This window comes from Eucalyptus grandis, chromosome 1 (genome assembly GCF_016545825.1).
Source record: "Eucalyptus grandis isolate ANBG69807.140 chromosome 1, ASM1654582v1, whole genome shotgun sequence".
Taxonomy (NCBI): Eukaryota; Viridiplantae; Streptophyta; class Magnoliopsida; order Myrtales; family Myrtaceae; genus Eucalyptus; species Eucalyptus grandis.
The window spans coordinates 38,274,540-38,296,041 of record NC_052612.1 but is presented as its reverse complement, the minus strand read 5'-3'; the positions used below and the strand labels follow the sequence as shown (position 1 = coordinate 38,296,041).

Genomic DNA, 21,502 nt, shown 5'->3' with positions numbered 1-21,502 from the left:
TATATGATAAATAGAGATGAGACTATTTTTAAGCTTATTATCTAGGTGATAATCAAGAGCTCAAGCTTAAAATACGTATGTTGCCTTAATTGAGTGTTAAGATGAGGACATAATACTTACTATGTCCGAAAGTAAAATACCCCACATATTTTACTTTATCTGTCTATGATGCCAGATGTGAGTTCTGATGAATTTTGTGAATGAGTAGATACGTGAACTCAAGTTGGACATTGAGTATGTCTGAACTATCATCTATACGGTATTGAAAGGTGTAGACATACGCTCCATGGGAAATGAGTTAATACCGCAATACGTATTTCATACTACGTATGCATGAGACGACCAATAAGAGTGGCAAAAATTTGATCTCAACTTTTGTGTCGTGTGAGACTCTTGAGGAAAAGAGTTCTTCAATTTTTTAGTCCCCTCATGACTCTTACTTATTCTCAAGATTTCTATTTAGTGTTTGCTATCTTAGGATGTTGCCAATGGTCATGAGTTGATTCGATCTAATGGGACATTTCTAGAAAAGCAAGCTGAACTAAAATTGAGAGTTTGAAGGAAAGAGGAAGATCGAATTTGGAGAATCACATTGTAGTTTTGTATTCACTAGTTAACCAATTATGACTGTCTTTGAGATAATCATAATTATGAATACAATATATATATATATATATATATATATTATTGTTTAAAAGAGATCAAGAGAGATATAAATGTGATCGATCGATCTAGGGTACTGCATACCAAATCTACTCAAAGTGTGATGCCCATTATGAGCTGCTATATATTCCTAACAGATGTATGGCAACGAGCTCTCAAAGTATGCTGGTTGCACGAATTATTCACCAGTATGAATGTTGAAGAGAGGTAAAGAGAATTCAGTCCGACCCACCATGTGCGAGTGGGAGACGATGGTTTTATGTGATGGGCTTAAGTTGGCCCGTCCGCCCATGTTGGGCCTAAAAGCCCGGCCCACAAGATTAGGGCCCATGGATGAAGGGGTACGTTCCTTTCTGTTGGAGGGACGTATAAAATGAGAAAGAGAGAGGGAGGAACATACCTGTTGGCATTAACGTATGTTCCTCTCCCTCTCTCCCTCCAAAAGAAAAACAGTGCGCAAAAGGCGACGCCGTCTTCCTTTCAAGGCCAATTGACGTCATCGGATCGAACGGGATCGGTTTCTCTTCCTCTTATCGGCATTGGTGTTTAATCTGTGGCTTACAAGGTACGCTCGATTCCGTGGTGTGCTTTAGGATCGGTGATACATGTTTTTTCCGGGCTTGTCTTCCGCATTCGTTTTTGGGTTCGATTTAGTGTCGAATCCGGTTTTTTGGGAATCCGACAATCCCAACATAGACGATGCCGGAGACAACCATGAAGTAGGTGAGGAGGACGAGGGTGTAGATGGTCATCAGCGAGGGGAGGGTCGGGGTGGGCAGCTTGAGGCGGAGCGCGGCGGCGAAGGAAGGTGAAAGCGGGACCTTTAGGATGTGGAAAAGGGGGTCGACGGAGGCAGCGCCCGACGGCAGCGCGTCGGCGTGCGGCGGGTTCGGGGACTCCGGCTTCGGGGTCATCTTGGATTGGGGAATCGGAAGCAGTCGATGATGGATCGGCTGCTGCTCGAGTCTGGTGTTTTCAATATAATTCAGATCCAGCACTGACTGACTGACTGACTGACTTCTTGTTCAAAGTTCTGGAGTGGGTTGGGCTGTAATCCAAGATAAAGGCCTTGTAGATTACAATTTGCAAGCCCAACAACGTTGTCATTTTGTTCTGAATTTTGCACTTTCATTTGGATAAAAGCCATAAAGAAACTTCCAAATTTTTGTCAACTGTAATATATTTATCCCAAAACTTTTTTACGAAAAAAAATCCTAAACTTATAACCGTATGACATATTTACCTCAAACTTTGACACTAAAAATCTCAAACTTATACTTGTGTAACACATTTACCCCAAACTTTTTTATATGACATTGATTTTTAGGGATAAATATGTCAAATATAAGTTTATGATTTTTTGTGTCACAAAAAAATTGAAATAAATGTGTCATAGTTGATAAAGTTTGGGATTTTTGTGGCTTTAACCGTTTTCATTTCTCAAACCATAGAACATCACGCCAAAGATGGGTCTAATTTAAATGACATAATCTCGATGTGAGGAGTTATTGCATTAATTACAGTGCACTTTATTAAGAATCATAAGACAACAGTTTATTGTATAGGTACAGAGATGGATAAAAAATGAGGATTTATAAGCTGTGCGTGCTGATGCTTAATAAGGCCTCTGGCCGATGTAGTTGCCCGGAGGGTAATACTCGCACGCTATGAAAGTGTCGCTGGAGTTGCATATGATCTTGGAGCAGCCCACGCGGATTGTCGTCCGCCACACCACCTGCGTGTAGTGCGTGCACTCCTGGCCCGAGCAAGAGTTGTTGGCGTAGTGGTACCACTGCTTCTCCGCCACCCACTCCGCCGTGGCCTCTGCGGCACTCCACCGCCGCCCTTGCCCCCAGAACAGGTTCTCCCCGAACGCATACCCCGGCGAGTGCACCAGCCTGCAGTCCGCCCGCCTCTGGTTCGCATACACCCGTGCATAAGTGGAGAGGGACGTGTCCCATGCGAGCGGCGGCACTCCAACCGCCTTCCTTGCCGCATTGTGGCCATCCAGGAACTCCCGTATCATCTGCGCTCTCTCTGCTGAGACATCGGCGCTCGGTGTCGATGGGGTGGCAATGATGAAGAAGCACGCCAGTGAGACAGCCAAGTACATGACGGCACACGAACTCATCTTGAAGCACGAGGACATATTACTGCTGCTGCGTTCGGATGCGGAACTCAAATCAGGAGCTGAACGTGGAATGAACGATCATCGGCTGTCCAGTAAGCTAGTTATAAGAACAGCTTCTTGGATCATAGTTCACGGGTTATCTTCATTTACAAGCTAATGTTGCTTGGAAACAGCATGGCGGAGGTGGAGTATGGAGGTCCAAAGCCTAACTTAGAACTCGCACCTGGCTTGTTGGTTTGCATATGGTCGGGAGAGGTACGCTTACGTTAACTGTTTCCGGACCTGCTCATGGTCAATACGCACGTTGACGTGTGCCTTAATTCAATACGAGGAAAGACGACCCTACCGGATAATCAAATCTCCAGCCGAACTAAGTTTGTTTTCTTAAGGTCTAATTTACTTGAAGTGATTAAATCATGGAATAGCTTGAGGTGCAAAGATCTCGATGGCCGCCGTTTGGACCCCATGCGTGTTCTCGACTTCGCCGGCTTTAACGACCGAATACATCCCTTCTCTTTCGGATAAAAACATTCATCATGCTAGTCGTTCGACCAAGGGGCGGCTGGAAGATAAGATCAGAGATATTTTGTATCTTTAAGTACGTTTGAAAATATATAAATAGGTTTCCTTCAAAGTGAAAGCATAATACTCTATTTGGAAATGACATATTGATTAATACCCACATTCTTCTATTTCGTAAAATCAAAGTTAAGAAAATCTGTCGTATTTTAGTTTTCCATAACACAAATGTGGCTTCGTAAGCATCCAGTTATTATTTTGAATTGTTGAAAATAAAATTAACTCAAAATTAGTTTTTCCAAGACTTCTATAACTCTTATCATCTGTCGTCTTGTTTGTTTAATTTCCTAACAAACATGTGATAATTTGACAATTTCTCGATGCTATCTAATCAAGAAAATTCGCAGAAATTATCTTCTCCTAGTCATTCAAGCTTTATATAAGTTTGTCCACTCCATCGTTTGCAAGTCCTTCCACATTGTGAAGTCTCGCCATCGCGAGTCTCTTTTCTTCGACCTGCTCCCTTTAATCCACCGCTGTTATTGCTCCGTCTCGTAGCTTGATCTCTCCCTTAACCCTCGCGTCGACAATGGGGTGTTTGACCTCGCATTCTCACTTGTGGAAGTCCATTTCTAAATCCGTCGATCTCTTGCAAGCAAAGTTCTTTAGCCACATAAGGCGATTGAATGCGTTGGGTGGTCAAGATTGACATGTTAAACATGACATGGCTGAGGGTTGAAATGGTACAATGGTTGGTCACTGAGATCAATAACTATTATGATGCATCTATGAGTTGTGTTAAAAAAGTCTCACATCATAAAGTTAATATAATGTAGAGTAGTTTATACATCATAGCTAACTCATAACACATTAGCTTAAACTTTTTAATGAAAGTAGGTTCAACTGCATATGTTGATGGGATTGGGTTTGAGTTCCCTCTTGGCAATCTCCTCGACTGAATGTATTGAATTTTTGTTGTGTGCCCTCAATAAATGGTATGAGAGCAAATGTAGATTGGTGGGCCCCCAAATTGTTCCAATGTTTGGTAAATATCTCAATGAATGAATCCGGTAACCAATGCGGTTTTCTATCAATGGGCTTTGTGGGGCAACAAAGTGTACTCGATGGAAGACTTCATGGTTCAGTTTAGAAAAGGAGACTAAGGATGAAGTTAGGCATTGATGGAGATTTAAGCTAAGATGCAGAAGGATACCTAAATTAAGGTTTTTGGGCGGTGGGTGTTGTGGTGTAACAGTACGAATCCGATGACGAACTTCATGGTTCAATTCAGAGAAAGAGACCGAGGATGAAATTAGGCATTGATGGAGATTCAAACTGAAATATCTTGATGAAGAAGAATACATGGGTTAAGGGAGAGCATAACTAATACTAAGTTCACACACGATAAGGAGATTGTTATGATGCACATGTGAGTGTTGTTAGAAAAATTTCACATCAAAGAATTAGTGTAGTGTGGAATGGCTAATATATTTTAATTTGCTCAACTAATTGATTTGATCTTTTGAGTGAATATGTGTCCAAGTGAATATGTTGACGAATTCAAACTTTAACTCTTTCTTGACAATTTCTCCAGACGAAGGTATCAATTTCCATTGTACACTCCTAATAATATCTAAAGAGGCCATGGCTTGAGTGTTGCCACTCTCCTCCCCTCCCCTCTCCTTTCTTGTCGCTACTACACATGTATGAGTTCTGTTAGAAAAATCTTACATCAAAGAATTAATTTTTGTTTAGTACTATAACACTTATCATTTCCTATCTTCTTCGTTTTAATTTTGCAACAAATGTATGATAAACTAGCGATTTCTCAATGCTATCTAATCAAGAAAATTCGCAAAAATTATGTTCTCCCAGTCATTCGACCTTGATATAAGTTTGTCAATTCCATCGGATGCAAGTCCTTCCACTCTATGAAGTCTCGGCGTCGCAAGTCTCTTTGCTTCGATCTCCTCCCTTCAATCCATTGCTTCTATTGCTTCATCTCACAACTTGATCTCTCTCTCTCGACCCTAGTGTCATCAATGGGTATTTGACCTCCATCAGATGCAAGTCCTTCCGCTCTGTGAAGTCTTGCCATCGTGAGTCTCTTTGCTTCAATCCATCATTGCTATCGCTTCATCTCGCAACTTGAAGTGGACATCCACTTCTAAATCTGTCCATCTCTCACAAGCAAAGTTCTTTAGCCAAGCGGCAAATTGCATTGGGTGGTCAAGATTGACATGTTGAACGTGACACGGCTAAGGGTTGTAGTGGTACAGCGGTGACCGAGATCAAAAACTGTTCGGATACATGTGTGAATTGTGTTAGAGAAGTCCCACGTCAAAAAATTGGTGCAGTGTAAAATAATGGGAAAATGTCATAAATGGTCCCTAAACTTTCATCTAATATTCAATTTCATCCATGAGCTTTCGATTTACTTAATTTGGTCCATGAACTTTCATCTAATGTTCAATTTCATCATTAAACTTTCGATTTGCTCAATTTTGATCCCTGAACTATTAACAAATGTTCCATCTAGTCCCAGACTATTTGAAAATTGACCAATTTCATCCTTCCGTTAGTTAAAGTTAACGGAATTGGTTTACATGGCTTTAGTCTCTTAAATATAAAATAAATAAATAAATGGACCTTTGTAAGTAATATAAACGATTATTATTAAGAAAATACTTTTGAAATAAATTATTTTCATGAAATAAATACACCTTATATTTCAATGTACTTAGAGTAGAGAGAGAAAAAAAATGGACCTTTGTTTACTTCAACTTAAGTGAAAAATAAAACGTATTTTTATTACTTTTTCAGATATACATAAAAAAAAAAAATTATGTAAATCTACATATGGACTTCACCGAAAAGGGAAAAATCGATTGATAGGCTTTTGTACATTATTCAAGTAATTTGTATATACAAAAAAAGAAATCAAAATGCAAGATTCACCTTTGTTTATTATTACTGTCCATTTTTCCATTTGTTTTTAATATAGAGAAAGGAAATAAATATTGACATTTATTACTTTGCATAAATGTGGTATTTTTCGACCAAAAAAAAATCCAGTTTGGTAATTTTTTTATTTATAAAAAAAAAGTTTAGTATTAAAAAAAAAGAAATTGGTCAATTTTCAAATAGTTAGAGACTAGATGGAATATTAAATGAAAGTTCAGGGCCAAATTGAGCAAATCGAAAACTCAGGGATGAAATTAAACATTAGATCAAAGTTCAAGGACCAAATTGAGCAAATCGAAAGCTTGGTGATGAAATTGAACATTAGATCAAAGTTCAAGGACCATTTGTAACATTTTCCCTAAAATAATTACTATATCCTAATATGTTCATAACTCATTAGCTTAAGCTTTTAATTGAATGTGAATATAATTAGATATGTTGATGGGATCATACTTGGGTTCTCTTTTGGCAATCTCCCTAAGTGAAGGTATCGAGCTTATAGTGCATGCTCTTGACAAATGGTATCAAAATCAATGATAAATTGGTGGGCCCACAATTTTTTGTGATGTTTCTTGAATATCTCCCGAACGGAATGTAGTGACCATAACGGTTTTCCGAGTAGTGGGCTTTGTGTGGTAGAAATGTGGGCCCGATGGAAGAATTCATAGTTCAGTTTGGATAAAGAGACTAAGAATAAAGTTGGGCATTGATGCAGATTTAAGTTCAGATACTTTGATGTAGAAGGATACCTTGATTAAGGTCTCCCAGCAGTGCCAAGCAATGGGCTTCATGGGGTTGCAATGTGGGCCCGATAGAAGACTTCATAGTTCGATTTAGAAAAAGAGACTAAGGATGTAGTTAGATGTTGATAGAGATTTAAGCTTAGATACTTTGATGTATAACAATACTTTGCTTAAGGTTTTGAGTGGGCATTATGATATAGCAATGTGGGCCCGATGATAGACTTCATGGTTTAGTCTAGAGAAGGTCCGGAAAAAGAGAACAAGGATGAAATTGGGCGTTGATGGAAATTAAAGCTAAGATATCTTGATGCAAAAGGATAAATGGATTAAGGGAGAGCAGACTTAACACTGAACTCACATGTGAGAAGGAGATTATTATGATATACATATGAGTTGTGTTAGAAAAGTCTCCCATTAAAGAATTGGTATAGTGTAAAATAGTTAATATATTTAAGCTAGCTCAACTCAGCTCGATATGTTGATGGATTCAAACTTAAGCTCATTCTTGACGATTTCTCCGAATAAAAATATTAATTCCTACCACGTGCTCCTAACAAGAACATCTAGAGAGATTGTGGCCTGGGTGCTGCCCCTCCCCTCCCCTTCCCTCCCCTTTTGCTTCTCTCTCCCCTCTTTCCATGTCTCTAACTTTAATTTCGATTCTCTTTTCTTTACAAATTTCCACATAAGGCAGATTAAATTTTTGGACGAAGACGCCCTTAGGTTGAGCATGTGATTTGCATATACCCCCTTGGCCTTCCACGTTTTTCACCAATGCCCGACGGGGAGTTTGATAGGTTGGATAAAAAAGACAATGAGAAACTAAATGGACGTAGAGATGAGAAAAGTGAAAGAGAATCTTTTTTCTTTTTTTTTGTATTGATTGTTTCTCTCTTTATACTATTTTACAAAGCGAGTTTTCAAGAAATATTCATCTTGTGATGAAGATGAGGAAAAAATGAAGATAATATCTTGTTTCTATATGTACACTTCAAGAAATATTCATCTTGTACTGAAAACAAGGAAAGGATCATTTCTTGTGCTGAAAATGGGGAAATATCAAGATCATGTCTTGTTAAGAAAAGATTCTATCTTATCGAATCTTTGACTTGCTCAACACAGGGCCATTTGATACACATTGGTCAAGCGCAAGAGTAATTTGAGGAAAAGAAAGAGGTGAGGTCCAAGGGGCACTTGGAGAATTGGCGATCATTATGGGAGGCTAAATGGAATTATTCAAACAAAAGCGAAGTTACCATCGATGTGTTTGGTTCGAGGACAAACCCATACCATTCAAGTTGTAGAACTTTGGCGTAAGTGGAGCAGGTGGAGGTTTTTCTTAAGTTTATCTTCAGATGTCAGTGATCTCGACCACCACCTCGAGGATCGATTAAAGTAGTTATTTATCTTGTCTATGCCCGTCGTTTTCACGTGAACGTCACCCGAAACGAGTCCCGTCCTTGAAGACCTCAAGTAGATCTTCCATTGGTTCATTTCAGTCAAACTCACCATCTTCAACACATCATTACTTTATTATATCGTTTGTATCGAAACAAAGCAGGACACCCCATCCTTGATTACGGAATAAGCTTAACTGGGCCACAAAAAATTCTCAAGTTGGGCTGGGATAGTAGTCACTACCCTGCTGATAAACTGAAATATACTGGATGTGTACAACTTTGCGTTGCAACAAATTTTTGCCGGCACACTTGTCGTCGGAACACACGTAAAATGACAAAAGAAGGGAAAAAAGAACGGGAAATTTCGTTTCAACAAGTGTTTTTCTCTTCCTGCGTCCCGTGTCTGTTTTCGAAATGTTAATTGTTGCTGTTGCTATCTGTACAATTCACCCAAAGTTAGTTTGTTGATCATTGAGTATGACCTGAAAACGAACTTCTTCAATTCAAAAAAGTCCTGTTAACATATGCTTCCTTGAGTTCATACCATCACTCAATAAGCTTACGGTGAGTGGTGGACATCTGATATCGGCAAGAGAACATAAAAGAGGGAAAGATGTTTGCCTTTCAATTTTAATATCCCGATCATGAATAGGAGTAATCGAGTTAGCATGAGGAAAGAATACTTTGTGTCTAATTGATCACGAAACGATCATGGCGGCAATTCTTTTTCATGTACTAAATCTATATAGAATGGCCCAAATGCCTCGGATTCGTAAGTCGTTTGAAGATGGTCATAGTTCAATAACACATATGTTATCGGGTGCGTTTGAGCCGGCTATTGGACGATTGAATTTAGGTGTAAACCCTTCGGGCAAATTGTTTGAGCCCAAAAAAAGTAATGACGTCTTGGTGCCCCTATTTGCATTTCAGGCCGAGTGGAGCCTTAAATCCATGATTAACTCCACTGAGGCGCAGGATGTTGCTGCTTTTAGGCAAAAGTAGATCGACCAATCGGTGTGAAAATGAACTTCCCATCGTTTGACCAAAAAAGAAAAAAAGAACTTTCCTTTGGTCGATTTTTCAAGTTAATTCATGCATGATTTCTGCAAACTTCATATCATCACTCACAATTTTTAGTGGTGAAAACATTAAAATTTAAGGATTACATAAAGAAGGGCCTCAAAAACCGGACATTAAATGGGTCAAACCGCAATTAGATTGATTACATTACATTCGACAGAAACATCGGCCGAATTCCTCGGTATCAATCACTTATTAAATGGAACCTCTTGCGAGCGATTGCCTGCGTCCGACCGCTGTCGCTGTTGTTGTTCTTGTCCGAAGAAGAAAAAAGGGAAGAGAAAATGGGGATACGGTTGCGACTGTGAGCGCGAGAGAGAGAAGGAAAGAGAGACCGTCCGTGATTTGCTCAAATTTCTCCGCTCTCTCTCTCAACCCCCCGACAGCTTCGATATTCCGCCATCAACGCTGGTATACGACCCACGTGTCCGTCCTCGATCCTTGCGTGCGACGAGACCACTCCCCCCCTCCTTTTTGTTTTGCTCGCCGTCAATCCCTGTGCGTGCGTGGGTGCATCTTTTTGGTGGCATTTTTGAACTCAAAACTGCAATCTTTCCTCTTCTCACACACTACCCACCACCCACCCACATCTTTCCTTCATCAGGAAAACCATTTCCCAGAAGGGTATTAGTGATTCATGCTGAGTGGGTACTACAACCGCTGCTTCAAGGCGATACCCACTACCCGTTCGCGCTGAATTTCCGTTTTCGGTGGGGGCTTTAGGGCTCTGTTGGAACGGCTCGTTTGAGCATGTCATCTTAGTCGCGGCAAGAGGAGTGAAGCTTCTCCCCTTCACTAACCATAAAAATGCTTAGCTTCTTGCTAAAGAAAGATGTGAGGAAGATTCTGAAACGCAAGGACAGCGATGTTGGCGAAAAAGGTAACTGTTTTCCCATTTGGTTACTTGCTCATCAACTCTCGGATGCTTGATTCTTGACTTCTCGCCTAGTTTTGCAATGTGGGTTGTTTAGCAATCGGTGGAATGGAGCTTATGTTTGATTTCATTGATCTGACCAGTAAGAGCTTGAAACCAATTTTTCAGTTCTATTGAATCTCGAATGATTAGTCTCTGATAGATGATGCGCATTTCATGCCTTTTTTTTTGTTTTTCGCTCTTCCGGCTTTGCCATTTATCTTGTGTTCTCTAGTCTTCCTGAGATATGTTCCCTTTTTTCTCTTTTTCGAGGTTCAGTCAATCGCATGCGATTTCAGTTTATCGACCTTTTTCCAATTATCTGGCATTGCGGATAGATGGTTGCAGAAGTCTTCACACGACAAGTGTTATCATCCGGGCTGAGAATAAGGGTCAAAACATGTCCTTGTCATAGGAAATTTCTTTGAATTTGAAAATTAGTTTGGGAGGTTTTGAGCCTGTAAGATGCAGTTGCAGTTGTGGTTGTTTTCCGTGTAGGCTAGATTTTAGGCCGGAATGATGTTCAAAATGTTAAATTCTCTCCTTTTCCTGCTTTCGGTTGGGGACATTGTACAGTGGAAGACTTTACTTGTTTTTCAGGCTCACATTAGCGTGTCCAGTTGCTTGGTAAGTGAGATAAAGCGCTCTATAATTTCTTCCATTTTCAAATTTTCCGCAGGAGGGGCAACTGTGCATTGTCCATGGAAAGGGCTCCTTTTTTCTTTCAGTTTGATGATTCTAACTAGCTATCCTTGTGTTAATTAGGAGTATTTGCTCTCTACTCCCCTTTGTTCAAGTGTTTCTGATCAACTTATTCTCTTTGCAAGAGTTTTTCTCCTTCAGTATAGGAATGCTTTCTATACAATTGCAACACGTGGAATTTTGTGTCTTTGTTGCCTTCTGGGTTTAACTAATAGAACGTCAAAAGACTTGAAAAGGATATGCAATTACATTCTTGTTTGTGCCTTTTCTTGTTCTATGATTCTTTTAAACATTTTACATGGTAAAGGTACTTTGAGATATCATACACGGTTTGAATCACAAATTTAAGCATTGTGAATCGCCTCTGATCACTTGTTGAGAGTCGATTTAATAAGCAGTCATAAATTTTGGGCCTCAGGTGCTTTCATTATAGGATTTTTAATGTCATTTTCTTTTGTGTAATTTGTCCTTGGCTATCTGTGATCTATTTGAATAAGATTTAAACTTAGATGATTTTCATTATCGGTAACGTTTTAGTTTTGCTTAAATTTCCTAATCAACGCAGGACGAGCTCTGGAAGATCTGCGAGCCACTTTGTTTAATGAATTTCGCTCATCTGAGGGTGCCAAGCGTCAGCAGCAACGCCTATGTCGACCAGCTGTTGCTCTATCATTCAACTTTGTCGTTGCTGTTAGTATTATATTCACGAATAAACTGGTCTGTGCCTCTGCCTTCATGTGAGACCTATCTTGACAAGCATTGTCATGGAGATTTGAAATGTAGCCCATTGTCTGGCTTGGTTCTTTGACAATGTTTTAACTTTCTGACTTTTCAGGTGCTTAAGAATGTTGGATTCCACTTCCCTATATTTCTCACTTTCATCCACTATGTAGTAAGCTGGGTATTAATGGCTATTATGAATGTTTTCTCGATCCTGCCTGCATCCCCTCCTTCAAAGTCAAGCCGTTTAACTTCCTTGCTCACTCTGGGCGTTGTGATGTCTCTGTCAACTGGCCTTGCTAATGTTAGCTTGAAGTACAATAGGTGAGAATGGTTTCTTTATTCTCATCGTTACAATCTCTGCTGGTGATGCACATTATGTGATTCATGTGTACCCTTCAGTGTGGGTTTTTATCAGATGTCCAAGATTGCTGTAACACCATCAATAGTTCTGGCTGAATTCATTTTCTTCAGCAAAAGAGTATCTTTCTTAAAGGTAATTCTCATCTAAAGAAAAAAGGGTCTCATCCATGTTTCTATCCAAACTATATGCCTGAATATAAGTTCTAGTTATGATATGGAAGAGATTGCCTAAGTCCCAGTTTGATATGATTTACAGCTTGTGGATGTGAACTTCAAGACTGACATGTTTAATTCACTGGATAAATGATAAATGCAGGAACAAAATCTCATGGTTGCTGCTTCATTGATTTATTTCCTCCTTATAACAAGCTTGACAGCGATCGCATGAAATTCTTATATCCCTGTTGAAAGAGGATAGATAGTGGGAAAGAGAACTTACTGAATGTATATTTTGGGATGTAATTGTTGTTAATAATTGAGTTTGAGAAAATGATATTGAGGCATATTTCCTTTGAAAGTTTGTATTCTGGTTGTTCAAAATTTATATGATGGAACACTGAAAAGGTCACTGTTATTTGTGCTCATTTTATTTTTGGCAACTTAATTGTCATTCAACAAAGTCATCTCTATGTGGTCAAGGCTGTGATGTCTGTTCAACACAGATGTGAGTGTTGGATTAACCTCATCTGGGTACACATGCTTAAGTTACACACTAGAACTTTGTTACTGTAGTTTTTCTTGTGTATTGTCATTTCGACCATAGAATCATATGCCCATCAAAGCTAACATGTTCCTATATAAAGCATCCTTGATCGGGTATTACATTTCCACAGCTCTGACATCAGTTGTCCAATAGAGTGGCATGACAGCTAGGGTAATTACAGTTTCATATATCTTGATTTTTGTGCTATTCTGCATCGGAGATTACTCTATTTGCCATTACCACTTCATCAATCCTGCTCTGTTGCAGCAATGATATCTCCATCAATCCTCCATCTCTATATGGAATCGACCTAAAACATTAAAATCATTCAGTTTTAAGCATACTTACACCCTTAGTTTCTGTTCTGCATTCAGCTTTCCAGCTCAATTAAATCAGAAGTCTTTTGAAGAAATTTTTCTCCATAAGACGAGCTTTGCAGTTAATCTGGTCTCTTCTAGCCTTTCTGGACTTGCCTGCTGCACACTGTTGCCATAGTTCGAAACTCTATGGTGCTCATCAGTAGATCTCTTTAAAAGATCTTCTCATCAACCCATGCAGTGATTCAACTGCTTTTAAGGCCTTAGATATATTTTATTCATCTGTTGGTGTTACGTGATGCATGCGATTGATTGCATTAAAAGATGCAGTAATTTTTTTTTTTTTTTTTTTTTTTATTATTATTACTGAATGTTACATAACCTTCTCCATCTGTTTAGGTATCTTACCGTAAATTTTTCAGGTGCTTGCACTTACAGTTGTATCCATTGGCGTTGCTGTGGCTACCGTTACAGATTTGCAATTCGACTTTTTTGGTGCGTGCATAGCATTAGCATGGATAGTCCCAAGTGCAGTTAACAAAATTCTGTGGTCCAGGTTGCAACAGCAAGAGAATTGGACAGCCTTGGCGTACGTCATTTGCTTCTGCAAGGACTTGTTCTTTGTTTTATGCCTTGTTGAAGCTTACTCTCTTACGAAATTCTTGAGCAGATTAATGTGGAAGACAACTCCAATCACCTTGGTTTTCCTTGTGCTTTTGATTCCTTGGCTTGATCCCCCTGGTGCCCTCTCTTTTGCTTGGACCTTCAACAACACAGTAGCCATTCTCATGTCAGCTTTTCTCGGATTCTTGCTTCAGTGGTCCGGTGCTTTGGCACTTGGGTATGTGAAATCTGGCACTCATCTCAAGTTAAATGTTGTGTCTTGTTCGGCTCTGCCGAGCTCTGATACATGACATGGCTTGTCATCTGCAATTGTTATTGTTAGTATTGATGCATTGTGGTTTTCCGTAGGATCCCTTGTTAGACTAAACAAAATTCTAAATATCTCAGGAGTGCACTTATGAAAATGCTAGTTAAGAGATACTTTGCCAAGCTCCCATGGTTTTTGGAAATTTTGTTGGTGACTCGATAGGGGACAAGGAACTCAAAATCAGCTTCTTGTTAGACACCCAGATTACTTTCCTTTTTATGTTTAGTAGCATGATTATGAAAACAAAAACTTATGCAAAGGCTGTGGCATCCATTGATTGGCCGTATGGCGAGCTTCGTGAAACTAAGCACTCTGTTCAGAACTTCAGATGCCTTAAATAGGGCTAGTTGCACAGTGTTTATCTGCATTATGTTTACTAGGTCGCTATATCTCATCCACTCTCTCTCTCTCTCTCTCTCTCTCTCTCACAGGGCTACATCTGCCATAACACACGTGGTCCTTGGACAGTTCAAGACCTGTGTTATTCTTCTAGGAAATTACTATATTTTCAGTTCCAATCCTGGTAGAACGAGTATTTCAGGGGCATTTGCAGCGATCGGTGGCATGTCCTTTTACACCTATCTGAATTTACAGAACCAGAAACAGCAAACCAGCAAAGCAACTTCCCGTCAAGCCTCTTTACCAAAGTCTAAACTGAAGAGAGAAAATGGCAGTACTCAGGATGGAAATTCCGGGCCCGACGCTGTCTAGACTTCTGCTCAGCAGTCACCCTAGGAAGATTGATACTCAACATCTCAGAAGACAAAGAAAACTGCTCTTTCACTGACCCCCACATTGTTTCGTTCCATTTATTTAATTTCATAGAGTATTGCAGGATAGCTCTCTCATCCACGGCTGATTCGTAGAACACACATGGGTAGCAAGAAATCTTCCCGAAAGGGATTGCTTGTTGAATAGTGATGCCCTCTTTTGAGCTGAGGTGTGCATAGTTCAGCAATATAGGAATTTAGTGAAAGATTCGGACCGTCGCAGTGCTTGTTGGCATGCTATAATTGCTGGTGTCTTTCGATTTAGATGGACTTGTGGAGATGAATGGAGCGGGACAAATCGGTAGAGGTATGAAATCTATAAGAATGGACAGGTTGGATAGGCAATGAATTTGGGCACCTGGAGAGTTTGGTCGGTGGCGTTCAACTTGTCTAGTGTTTGAACAGAGACTGAATGTATAGAGATTCATAAGACAGCTCGATAAAGGGCAGTTTTCTTTGCAACTTCCTTCCCTTAAACTTTTGAGGAAAACTAGTACCGACTCAAAAGTCAACTAGTAAATCTACAACTTCCTTCCCTAGCATCACATCGCTCATGTTACGACTTACAAGCTCGAATACCCCACAAGATTCGCTCACCAACTTAAATGTTCGCTTCATATGAGTTAGCAAGAGCGAGCAATGGTGTAAATATCTTTTCATCCAACGCCGAGATGAGCAGGCAACCTACATAAATCCCCATGACAAAAATCTTGCATAAGGCAGAGCTGGACCAAGCTGTTCTTTTACCCCCCGGCAGCTGACAGATTCCTGCTACAAGAAATTGGAAGACTCGGAACTCATCAAGACGCCATTATTAGAGCTATCATACGTCCTAGATTTATGTGTAAAACCATTAAAGAGATGTGCTCAGAGAGAGAGAGAGAGAGAGAGACAAATGAGAGTTGGGCTCAGTTGGTGATGGTAGGTGTCGGCTCTAGGGTCTACAGAATTTCTTCTTTCCCTCGTTTTTTTATGACACACTTGTCTCCAGAATTGGCAGAGTGGCTGAGAAAAAGATAGAGCACATGCATGTGCTCTATTTGTAATTAATCTAGTTACACAGATGGAGCAAATCAGTGAACCCTGCCAGATTCGGCGTAAAATCTGAGCCCTTTAACCCATGCAGTTGAACCCACATTTCCAAAAAGTTTAAATCACTAAATTACGGATTAATTATAATATATTTATTACTTCTTATTGCACTAATTTTAGAGACGGCGTCCATGTACAAGACAATGATGAGATTAATGTGGACAAAAGGAAAAACAGTGAGGCCGAAACATGATTGATAGACCGTAGTTTGTTCTTATTTGACACGGTTCAGACCGCTTTCTTGTCGTGGCCATGAATTGGCCAAGCCTGCTTTGTCTCATCCCCATTTTTATTTTATTTTTTCAATCTTTGTCTGGTCAATTTTGATGGATCTCAGCAGTGGTTCCCAAAAGCCAACCCTTAGATCTGAATAGGATGCGATTTCTCCGGATAAGGCCAAGCTAAGTTTTTTTCTAGGATGTTACTCGGCCAGTTTGGACACTAGTAGCCTGCCTCTCCCAATATCATATCTTGTCGATTAGCTCCTGCCGCAGTGTCCAATAGATTTTAGGGTGGCAGTTTGTGTCTGAGGTCCACATGCTCCGACTTATTGTATTACCTGACTCAGTTCGCGTATGGACCATAATATAGGCACTTAGCTTTGAGTTCATTGAAGCTACCCTTCTTTCTATCGGCTCTTTCTGCCGACACAGGGTAAATCACATGGCGAAAGTGAATCCATCCCAATCAAATATCAATTAAACACATGACTTCACACGTCACCCTCAAAAATCGTAAATCACCTAGATGTATTCTATGCAAAAGTAAGTCAATCACATGTCACGAATCTATAAGATGAGAGTCGGTCTCGCTTAAAAACCCCTTACCGAGATGGTCCAAGTTATATGGGATGGTTTTGACAGGTATGTCACGAAGTAGTTCCTTCCTCCAAGATTGCACATAGTTAAGTATTTTCGTGTCAATTACTGTGCTCTCAGAGATATGCTCTTCTACCGAAATATTGACTCAGAATAGATAATGTAACGCAAGATCCCCACGAAAAAAGTCAACAGCTTGAGGCTTAACCTATATTAACTGGCTGGCTATGAGTTGAATGGAAGAAAAGAGCGACATTGATATCAGTGTGCACACTACCAAAAAAATAATAGAAAAAAAAGGAAAAGAAAAGATAACATATGGATTCAACTCCTATCAAAGCACGATCTTCTAAGTCTCCCCTATCGCTATCCGCCTAACTTGTCGCTGAGAAAACAAAATTAAAAGGAATCGATTACATTGAACAGACGAGCCACAAAGAAGGCTTTACATATCCTAACCCAATTTGATGCACGCGACATGTTATCATATGCTGTTGTGCACTGATTCCAACGCAATGGCTTTTTGAAATACTGCGGCTGTTATCAAATCCAGCTCAGCCTGACTCGAATCGGAGTTGGAGTATCAGACCCCGAGAAGTACGTAGTAGACTATTGTTATGGGCAAGGCTATCAGCATTCCGAAAATGACCCTGCATAAGGAAGTGTGTTAGCATAGTCTACTAGCTTACTCGAATTGGGTAGACAAATTGTTGAAGAATTAATGGAGAAACTCACGCAGTGCTGAGGATGTCCGGATGAACATTATACTCCTTTGCGAACACAAAGGGAACGATTCCTTGGGGAAGAGCAGCCTGAGAATCAACAGCAAAACAAGTTTAAATAATTCTCCTTTTTGCTCTTGTACCTATGCACGTACGTACACGAACCCACACGACAAGGGCAGTTCCGGACAAGAAGAGGAGATTGATGGAGTCATTATTGAATTCGTCAACAGTCGTCGTGAAGAGAGTCTGAGATTTTCACCTGGACGATGGCGACGTGCAAAAGGACGCCGCGAAGACCGATGGCTATGGAGGTTGCAGCAATCACAGCAGGGCCGGTCAAGAACCTCACCGCCATTGAAAATGTGGCCACTGATTTCCCGCACGCTATGATCTTCGGTTGCAATGCCATGAACAGACCTGGTCGTGGGTTCAGAAGACTCTCCTTATGTTACGCTTTATCAGTAAAAATTGCTAATAACTAATGCTCTCGATTAAAAAGGATGAGCCGAAATTGCGGTCCTTTTACATACCTAGACTGAACATAGCCATTCCAAGACCGGCGTCCGATAATATTGAGATGGATCCTTTTACTATCGAGGGCATTTGGATGTTCCACCTAGAGAGAGAGAGAGAGAGAGAGAGAGAGAGAGAACATAAGCTTACATAGGCGCTCAGTCCAGTATGGAAATAGTGTGATGTAACTTAGAAATGAAAAGGTAAGTTAAACATTCTAGTTTTGCAGAACTCCAGTTATAATGACTGCATTTACTAGCAAGAGGTGCGGTACCTGTAAGAGATGAGGGACCAAGCGAGACCGAGGAGACTAGAGTAGGTGTTAGGGTTGCGGATGAGCTTCCTCCAAACCATGATGAGGATGAGCCTTGTCATTACACTAGCGGGCGGCATCTGTTGCTTCTTCTTCTCTCCAATCCCACCTTCCTCATCGGCCACCTTCTTCTGGCAGCTGTTGGTGTATGGTGACCCATTCACTGGGAACTTGCATGCACCTGATCCGTCCTCTATCTGATTCTGTTCCACTTCCTTGCTATGGTTATCCATCATTCTCTTTCCTGGTGGTGGACTCATGTTCTCTATCAAATCCTGCATTCCTGCTTCATGTGGACAGAAGAAAAAAGAAGGCCTTATTGCTAACGGAAAAGAAGATAGATCCTGAAGCTTCCCTAAATACCTGCCAGATGCAAAAAGTTCACACTGAGTCAAGAATTGGTAAGAAGTAAAGTACCTTTGGAATTAGCAGGAGCAGTTTCCGCATGTTGCAGAGATGCCTTGGCGGCATCTACTAGCCCAAGTTCAGTGGAAGTGGCTCTATTCACAGCGTGCCTCATGTTACCTTCGGAAACTGGCGACGCGCTCGAGCTCCACACAAACATATGCAGCTCCTTGTTGTTCCCACTGTCCTTCATCTTCTTCGTATTCCCGCTGGTCGACCCCGAAAACATCGGGTTTGGAGGCGGATACGAAGGGAAGACATTGTTACCTGGACCCCCGTTGAACAGCTCTCCGCTCATGCTCCTCCCTCCGCGTCTTTTGGCGTTCACATTGTTGCTGCCGCTCATCTTCATCATCTCCTCGTCGAAGTTGGACGTCCTCGGTGTCGCCACCTTGGACGACTGCAATGAGTAAACGTCCGGAACTCCTCCCTGGAAGCTGTTGGTGTAGCCGTGCTTGGGGCTCGCCGCTTTGCTCGCGAACATGGCGTAGAAGTCGGTTTGGTTGAAGCTCGAAGCCCTCGGAGTTGGCTCTCGGGATGACTGCACCGAGTAGATCTCGACACCCGTGAGGTTGGAGGCGCGCGGTGTGATGGAGTTGAGGCCATGAGACTTGAAGGATGAGATCATGGAGGAAGCGTTGGACCTGCGGACAACCACGTGGAGCTTCCCGTCCTCACCGATCTCGGCGTCGGCCTGCAGCGGCTCACGACCATTGAGCGACATGACGTCCGACTCGACCCGGAACGAGGTGATGGACCCTGCGGTCTCGGGGAACTGCTCGTTGATGAGCAGCTTGGCGCCTCGGTACTCGAACATGAAGAGCATGAGGGTGTACCAAATGACGCTCTGCATCACCACGATCTGGACCATGAGGGAGCCCGAGAAGTCGCCGTACATGGCCTTGAGAAGAGGAATGCCCATGACCAGCGTGTTGGGCAGGGTGGAGAGAGAGAAGAGGGTGATCATCCACTCGAGGCTGCTGCGCTTGGTGAAGGCGTGCCAGAGGAAGAGCGCGAAGAGGATGACCACCTTCTGCAGGGAGTCGGCAGCAATGAAGTGGTAGTTCATGGCATATATGTTGTTGGTGGAGATGAAGTGGAAGGAGAGGAGCGGCACGGCGAACACCGCCACGAACCGGTTGATCCCCGAGCACTGGTCCGGGGTGAAGATCTTCCACCACCGCACCGACCCGTAGGCGAGGATCATCGCCACATAGAGCGGCACCACCGCCGCGAGCACATCATACATGTCCTTCCCGGTGATCATGGTGGCTGTTCCTGTCGAAGACCACTGTGGCCTAGGGAGTGAGTGATCAGCGAGGGAGCTGTTGTTGCAGTGAGTTGAGTCGGTCCTCTTGTGGGAGATAAAAAATGGTGCACATGAACGGGACACGAGCAGTGCTAAGTAAGCAAAGTGTTTATGGCCTTGTGTTTCGATTAAACTAGTGCACCAATGAGACGCGGAGGGTGATGGATGAATCACGAGCGAGTCCTCTTCTCTTCATGTGGAGAAGGAACGGGACCGGAAAGAGACCAAAAATGGGGGCTTTGTCCTCCAATTATAGGTGGCTTTTCGTCTGCCTTGACACGAGAACTAGCTATAAAGAAATAAGACGAGAGAGTTCATGTGGAGAAGGCGGTGATGCAATGGGAATCTGCTGACTTTAAAAAAAAATCCTGGAGAGTAAATTAATGAGATGGGATAGGCAGGGCAGTTGCGGTTTAGGAAAATCTTTCTTTTTATCAATTCTCGAGAGAAGGTGCAGAAGGGTGTGATTTACTGGAGCTCAATAAGATAATTGACGATATCTTGGCGGAGCCTTTCTAAGCTTGGGCCGGGGCGACCCCACGTGGGCACAGAACTTCTTGCTGTCCCTGGATGCATGGCGTCGGCTCTGGGGTGGACAATGTCTCCAAAAATCAGAATTGTTTAATCGGGCATGTCTAGGGAGTTTGGCAAGATTTGGGAGGGGGCCTTCATGTGCACTTTTTATGATGGCTCTGAATTCTCATGATCTAGACTACGCCATGTACCCCCTATTAAACAAGAGATGACAACTCCAGATGCTTGCGTGCCCCACGTGACAGAATTATTCTAATCAAGACACCATTGCCCGTTGAGGAGTACGTTAAGGCGTACAATTATGACCCGATTCTTCTTCTTCTTCTTCTTTTTGCTAGAAAGAACAACGGGGCACGTACCTCTTTGCCTCAATTGAATGAGTCTTGATAAATATAACTCGCCTAAAATTAAAACAAAGGGCGTCTGCTTTTTGTCTTAGTGAATTCTATATCACATACTATGAGCTTTAAAACCTTTTAAACGTAAAACGAGAGCGCATAGGCATGCATCGTAAATAGCAACTTGATTGAATACCATTCATTCCTTCTTCCCAAAAACCATCATCTATGTTCACAGAGCTCTTTCATCAAGCCGTCGTATGCAGAAGCAAAACACGCACGAGATGAGGGTTCTTGCTTTTTCTTTTTCCTTTCTATGGCTGTTCAATCAATGACTTTGCCGTTCAAAGGCAGGCTTTAGTTATTCGTTGGACTCTCCGTAGATGGAAATGGTGCTATTTGAATGTTCATTAAGTAGAGTGGTGGGGGCAGTCAAAGAAGTAGGCTAGGCCCCTGAAATGATTGGTGTTCCTATGATTAGTAGTAGCCAGTAGGGTGCAGCAGTCAAAGAAGTAGGGCAACGTGGGAGGACGAAT

The 21,502-nt window shown here is 41.6% G+C and overlaps 3 protein-coding genes across 4 annotated transcripts; 1 reads left to right on the top strand and 2 right to left on the bottom strand.

The window, feature by feature from the left end:
* Nucleotides 1-2,136: 2,136 nt before the first annotated feature.
* On the bottom strand, nt 2,137-2,847 carry LOC104435904 (pathogenesis-related protein 1C). The gene has a single exon (XM_010048604.3). The coding sequence runs from the start codon at nt 2,810-2,812 to the stop codon at nt 2,279-2,281; it is 534 nt and encodes a 177-aa protein (XP_010046906.1). The 5' UTR covers nt 2,813-2,847; the 3' UTR covers nt 2,137-2,278.
* Nucleotides 2,848-9,750: 6,903 nt separating this feature from the next.
* LOC104435903 (nucleotide-sugar uncharacterized transporter 1) lies at nt 9,751-15,381 on the top strand. Its single transcript, XM_010048603.3, has 7 exons — nt 9,751-10,380; nt 11,681-11,832; nt 11,951-12,159; nt 12,238-12,331; nt 13,641-13,807; nt 13,889-14,059; nt 14,581-15,381. The coding sequence occupies exons 1-7, from the start codon at nt 10,308-10,310 to the stop codon at nt 14,858-14,860; spliced, it is 1,146 nt and encodes a 381-aa protein (XP_010046905.2). The 5' UTR covers nt 9,751-10,307; the 3' UTR covers nt 14,861-15,381.
* Nucleotides 15,382-17,054: 1,673 nt separating this feature from the next.
* Nucleotides 17,055-20,328, bottom strand: LOC104435902 (auxin efflux carrier component 2). Of its 2 annotated transcripts, none has more exons than XM_039309312.1 (6): nt 18,798-20,328; nt 18,342-18,666; nt 18,085-18,170; nt 17,814-17,971; nt 17,565-17,641; nt 17,055-17,479 (listed from the first exon to the last, which is right to left on the bottom strand). In XM_039309312.1, exons 1-6 carry the CDS (start codon nt 20,050-20,052, stop codon nt 17,413-17,415), a joined length of 1,968 nt encoding a protein of 655 aa, XP_039165246.1. In that variant the 5' UTR covers nt 20,053-20,328; the 3' UTR covers nt 17,055-17,412. The 2 variants fall into 2 exon arrangements, with proteins under 2 accessions (XP_039165246.1, XP_010046903.2); XM_010048601.3 differs by having other exon boundaries at nt 18,342-18,663.
* Between the last annotated feature and the right edge of the window lie 1,174 nt (nt 20,329-21,502).

Excerpts from the sequence above, each read along its gene's own strand:
- LOC104435903 (XM_010048603.3), top strand. The coding sequence starts at position 10,308 with ATGCTTAGCTTCTTGCTAAAGAAAGATGTGAGGAAGATTCTGAAACGC. Across the intron at positions 10,381-11,680 it reads CAGCGATGTTGGCGAAAAAG|GACGAGCTCTGGAAGATCTG; the intron begins GTAACTGTTTTC and ends TAATCAACGCAG. Across the intron at positions 11,833-11,950 it reads TTATATTCACGAATAAACTG|GTGCTTAAGAATGTTGGATT; the intron begins GTCTGTGCCTCT and ends CTGACTTTTCAG.
- LOC104435904 (XM_010048604.3), bottom strand. The coding sequence starts at position 2,812 with ATGTCCTCGTGCTTCAAGATGAGTTCGTGTGCCGTCATGTACTTGGCT.
- LOC104435902 (XM_039309312.1), bottom strand. The coding sequence starts at position 20,052 with ATGATCACCGGGAAGGACATGTATGATGTGCTCGCGGCGGTGGTGCCG. Across the intron at positions 18,667-18,797 it reads TGCTCCTGCTAATTCCAAAG|CAGGAATGCAGGATTTGATA; the intron begins GTACTTTACTTC and ends GTCCACATGAAG. Across the intron at positions 18,171-18,341 it reads TGGTCCCTCATCTCTTACAG|GTGGAACATCCAAATGCCCT; the intron begins GTACCGCACCTC and ends CTCTCTCTCTAG.